This window comes from Centruroides sculpturatus, unplaced genomic scaffold (genome assembly GCF_000671375.1).
Source record: "Centruroides sculpturatus isolate CEXI.00-Female unplaced genomic scaffold, Cexi_2.0 scaffold617, whole genome shotgun sequence".
NCBI classification, from domain to species: domain Eukaryota; kingdom Metazoa; phylum Arthropoda; class Arachnida; order Scorpiones; family Buthidae; genus Centruroides; species Centruroides sculpturatus.
In genome coordinates, this window is record NW_019385101.1 from 277557 (window position 1) to 283712 (window position 6156).

At 26.1% G+C, this 6156-nt stretch overlaps 1 protein-coding gene and 1 pseudogene across 1 annotated transcript in view; both read right to left on the bottom strand.

Moving 5' to 3' along the window:
• LOC111634709 (CD109 antigen-like) overlaps window positions 1-6156 on the bottom strand; it is an 85204-nt gene that overhangs the window by 52201 nt on the left and 26847 nt on the right. Inside the window, exon 2 of the mRNA XM_023379543.1 lies at window positions 3674-3796. Within this exon, the coding sequence (XP_023235311.1) occupies window positions 3674-3789 (116 nt within the window). The 5' untranslated portion in view covers window positions 3790-3796. The remainder of the gene's footprint in view (window positions 1-3673; window positions 3797-6156) is intronic.
• Window positions 5241-6156, bottom strand: part of LOC111634699 — a 6154-nt pseudogene continuing 5238 nt past the window's right edge.

Consider the following 6156-nt stretch of genomic DNA (forward strand, 5'->3'; position numbering starts at 1 on the left):
ACGCCAACGTACTGTAATATATATTTATTTTTAAAATAATATAAATAATATAATAATATAAATAAGTTAAATAATATAAATAAAATAAGCATAAAATAAAATTAATTTTATTTTATGCTTATTTATTTTATTTATATTAATAAATATAAATTTATATTTAACTTTGATAGACAAAGTTAGATGTAAGAATATCTTTACACAGTAAATTATTTAATGAAACTGATGTGTTTCTGCTTGTTTAACAAGTTGTCATCAGGATTCATTGTGACGTTTATAATATAATATAGGATAACCAAAATTAAGTATCAAATAACATTTGATGTTTACAATTCATAAACTTTTTATAACACATTGGCACCTAATAATGAATTTATAACTGTTATTAATTCTAAATTGGTAGCTCCTTACAATAAACAATGATCTCAAGAAATTTTGTAATAAAACTACAATATTCAATAAAATACTCATAATTTATATAATTATGGTAATAACTGGAAGTTATTTATAGTTTAAATTTATCACTGAGAAAATTTGAACTAATTTCCATTGTTTTTCTAAAATATATAGTTTCTTAACTTTAGATACAATTTCTTAAAAGTTAATACTTTATATAATTCAAAACTTGTAAAGTATTTTTCATGCTAAATTGTGTCTATTTTCTATTGTTAAAAATGACAATAATAGTTAATATTTTTCATGCTCTATATTTTTATTGTGCTCTGTTTACTAAACTTGTATGAAGTGATTAGTTTGAACCTATATTTATCATAACAGAAATTGAATAAATTGTATACTTAAAATTTATAAATATATTATTTCTTTGCAAGCCCATTTATCTCTATCAATGGACAATAGTCATTACAAAATTATGGAAAATATTTTATTTCTTTTGGTATCAGCTCCTAATAATTTAACTATTTTGAATGTAAGTAGCATTAAATTACATATAATTTGAAAATTTCTGATATTTTTCTTTGTTGGAGGATTATTATTGTTTTTTTTTATAGACTAGACCAACGGTGGGCAACCTCCGGCCCGCGGGCCAGCTACGGCCCGCGAAAAGTTTCTATCCGGCCCGCGAGATGTTTAGAAGAAATTATAAATAAATATTTTTCGATGTAATTCGTCTAGTTTAAATTGAATATTATTTTCTGAAGTGTTGCGGCAGCAATGACAGGAAAAAATAAGGGAGTCATTTCCTTATTCAAACAAAAAATGGGAGAACAGAATTTTTCTAAATTATTTATATCTCATCGCATCATCCATCAAGAAAATCTATGTGCAAAAGCTATGCAATTAGAAAATGTAATGTCTGTCGTATCCAACTACATAGTGCTGTTTTTATTGTGTTTAAAGTCACTTAGATTTTACAAATAGGTGAGCCGTTCACAGCCCGGCACACGCATTTGTAAAATCTAAGTGACTCATACAACATGGAATTCATATAAAACGGAATAATCAACAGTGTTATAGGGGGGGTCGACTGTAGTAATTAATTTCTTTTTATTTATTTATTTCATATTTGCAGACTAAAAATTTACAGGTCACAAGGTGTCAATTAACTACTATGGCCCACGGAAAAAACGTAAAATTTATTCTGGCCCATGTTATAAAAAAGGTTGCCCACCCTTGGACTAGACTATTGATAAACATTATTGGACTAATTGCTATTCTTTGATTAATAACAAATTTTATGAAAATCTAATTATGAACCTATTGACAAACCAACTGTGCTTTATTTAAAGTAAATAAATAAATAGATATTAAATTAAAGTGACCAGATGTATTGCTACTGGCAGTTCAATACTGTGTTGACATAATTAGTACTACCAGATTTATTTCTGTACTACTTGCTTAATATTGTACTTTCTTTGTGATTTTTTTAATCAAAAAGCAGTACTGTAATAAATAAATTTTCTTATTTCTATAAGGCATAGATGTAATTTTAAAAATTAACTTCCATAACATGAAAAGAAATCAGTGTAACTATAGATGATAAACATTAGTTAACTTCATCAACAGCTATGTTATTATTCAGAACAAAAATTAAGAAAATGGAAATATAAATGCACATATTGGAAATAAACAAGTACAGTACAATACTTGAATGAAGTACAAATTTTTTTGATACATTTCAAGATACTTACTGATGTCACATTTTTATGAAAAAATTCAACTGTTGAAACAATTTATTCAATAATAAATAATTTTTGGAGTTGTGAAAAACCAGATTGACTATTAAAACAGACAGTTAAAACAAATCTTAAATAATGTATTTAAAAATTCTTTACAGGTGGAAAGTCAACATAGCAAACTTATGAAGAGAATTCATTCAAATGAAAATTATGTATCTAAATAAATTAAAGATATATTCAGAAGTTAAATAATTCAATTAGCTTATTTTATTTTTGTTAATAATGCTAAAGATAGTGTACTGCTTTTACTTTTTGAAAATCTGGGTCACTTTAAATATTTATTAACTGTTTTTTTGACATTGACATCACACACTACTTTTATTTTGTAAAGTTAGCTTGATGTTAAGTAGGGAACTTGGAATATAAATAAGCATTTTGTTTATTTTCCTTAAATAAATAAATGATCCATAAAGATGGATGATAAAATAAAAAATTAAAATGTTATTTTTTTTATTTACACTACATTTTTTATGAAAATATTTTATATTAGTAAAAATGACAGTTTATATTAGTAGTTGTTTATTCACTAAAATCATTCAATGTAAAAATGAACATTTTCTACTATTTGCAAGTTGCAAATAGTAAAAAATTTGAATTACTTTTAATCATTGGATTTTTGGTGTTCTTGATGTTACTTTCATATAAGCTTATCCAATTTCTCTTATACTTACATGGTTATGAAAATATGATTTTAGTGAATAAACAACTACTAATATAAATTACTGTTATTTTTACTAATATAAAGTATTAAACCTGAAGATGACTGTTGAAAATAGTAGAAAACATTGGTTTTACATTAAATTACTTTGTCATGCTGAATTTTTGGTGTTCTTGATATTAAAATCATATTTTGTTTAGAAATATGAAAAATTAATATAAAGTGCATATTTTCTTAATTGTTTTATATAACTTTTTACATAATTCTTGAATAATAATTTAAAAGTTTATATAAACTAATTTTATTACTATTTTTAAAATACTATATATTTTTAATTTTATTTAATTAAAATGAAATCCAAAATATTTTAAGAAAAGAAAAATCTTATTAACCAGAGTAAAATAATACAGTGAGAAATTAAAGATAATAAAAACTAGCCTTCCAGACTTTTGCGATAAATGCATTATGAGAGAGCCTGACTTGCAATAATATTAGCTATTAATGAAGCAATATCTCAAAACACTCAAAAAACTAAAAGAATCTGGATTATATTTTAACTTGAACTGCAGAGAATAAATAAAGCAAATTTCCATTTATCCTGTCTTAAAATTGTAGTGAAATATTGAATTAATGAAACGAAAATACAATTATTTGTTTCATTATATCTAAAAATGCAATGAAAAAGTGAAATCCTAAATAAAAGTACTTTATCTTTTGAGTTTGGTCTGCATTTATGTAATTATTGTAAAATTGTATTCTTACTTATTAATATAATTAAGGTAAATATTAATATTTAAATAATAATTCTTTTTGTACTTACGGTTGGTTTTTTATAACATCCTGCAGAATATCATTGTAGTAACCAGTCAGTTTATGATCAGCTTGACTTGATGCTATTCTCCAGCATCCCAAAGTTATCAAATAAAAAATCAACATTTTGGCTCTGAAAAACAGGTTTAATTTTTTTAATTATAGTTTGTTATTTCAATATATGTAATTCAGTTTTTGATTTTACTATTGAATAACTATAATAATTCCAATATCCATCTAAAAAATTACAGATGAATAACAAAGCATCCTTGTTTAATATTAAAATTAAAATTAATAAATACATCAATTTTATAAAATTATAGTAGACAATTGGTAAATAAATGATCCTTTATAAAGCAAATAGTTCAAGCAATAATAATTCAATATTTTTTTCAAATTATTAATTTTCTGTGAAAGTGGCTTTGATAAATAAAATTATATTCATTCAATATGTTATTTAATTTTGAACTTCAAAAAACAAACACAAATTCCTATCATTCTTTTTAATGTGATAAATAAATCATTAGTGATTCCTGTACAGTACATCAGTTTTTCACGTATTGAATAAAAAAATGGATTAAACATTTGGAAAACATGTCACTCTAAATTTGTATGATTGAAATAAATGATTTTATTACATTTAAAACTAATTATATTATTCTACTTCTCCCCAAATGCCTAATTGTAAAAATGGAAGTTTAATTTATCAATATATTCCTGTATGTTAAAATTTTCCCCTGCTGTTACATTAGGTGACAGAGGACGTCTAATTTTTGTTGTTGTATGTTAATTTTTTTCACTTGGGAAGAAAAAAATGTAGAGGAGACTGGGCTAGTTATCACAGTTTTTAGTCATTTCTAGTTTTAGGGTCTCTAATATCAATTTATTTAGATTTAAGTGAAAATGTATACATCTACATATCTTTTGATTTGGTTTATAATAAATATATGAACATTCAATAATTTTTTCTCATAATTATTAATTTTTTTATAAAACTGTGTCATCCTGTGACAACATACCCCTACACAGGGTATATTGTCACAAGGTAAGGGGTATGTTGTCACAGGTAGCCTAAGTCTCACATTTCCTGAGTTTATTATAGTAAAGTAAATATTAAAACAATGGGTGATGATCTGTGACAGCTTGGAAGAAAGTCTTGATCGGTAAAAATATCTCTGTTAAAAGGATAAATTCCAGACACCTGAAATCCAGATATTATATTATTTGGCACAACTGCTAATGGAAGTGCTAAAGAGACAATACCAGGAATGTCATAGATGGTGATAGTTTTCCCTGGATTAGTCTTCATCCATGAAGCATATGCAGAGTTGATAAATTTTTTTAAGGGGCCAAAAACACTCCGGTCTAGAGGCTGGAGCTTGTGGCTGCAGTGTGGGGGAAAAGATAAAATAACGACACTATTGTCTTTTGAGAAATTTAATCCGGGAATTGAGACGTGAGACTCGTGGTTATCAAGCAATAACAGTATAGTCCTTTCTTTTGTACATTTAGTAGTTTCAATGAGAAGCTTCAAAAATATTAGAAATTGCTCCTCTTTCATCCAGTTGGATGGGTTTGCTGTTCCAATAGGACCTGGAGGAGAATTTTGCAGAAAGTGGTCTCTAAAGTGTACTCAAGGAAACACAAATAATGGCAGAATGCTGTTTCCAGAAGCAGATACTGCAAGAGCCATAGTTACTAGTTTGCTAGAGCCCTTTCAGCTGGGGTGATAGAACCAATTTGACGAAATCCTTTTCTAGCATCAACACGATCAGGACATTGCACTGTAGTTATTCCAGTTTCATCCACATTGTAAATGTCATTGGGGCGGAAATGGTAACGCTTAAATAAATTCCTAAATTTGTGAAAAAGGCATCCACATTTGTCTTATTGAAACTTGTGGCTCTAGACCAGTGTTTCTCAACCTCTAATGAATCGTCGCCCCCTTCAATAAAACCGTTACGCAGTATCTTCCCCTTCAATTCAAAAAAAATTTTGTTGGGTTTATTAGTTTATTTGATAATTATATACTTTGTAAAAAAATTAAACATGTATTTACTCAGAATACTTAGAAGATTTTAATATAATTAACAAAATTAAAAAACATAAGTGTTAACAAATATAAAAAAATATAACACTTTTTATTGAATATAAAATGTTTAAGTATACAGAAAAAATATTGTTAGTGCAAACCTTGAGGCTGATGAAATTAAGCCAATTTGTTCATCTTTGGTTCGAAATTTGTCAAAAGTAATCGCAAATCACCTTTTTGTGTTAATTGTAACCGATTTCTTTGTTTGGACAATAACTGTACAATAGCACTAAATCCTTTTTCTACAAGATAAGAAGTTGGAAATGCCATAATTAATAAATTGATCTCATTCCAAAGCATTTTATATCTGTGTCTATTATTTACCCAAAAACATTCAATATTATCCTGTGTATACAAAATCTTTGCTTCAACATCATTTTGCAAATCAATCATAATTTCTT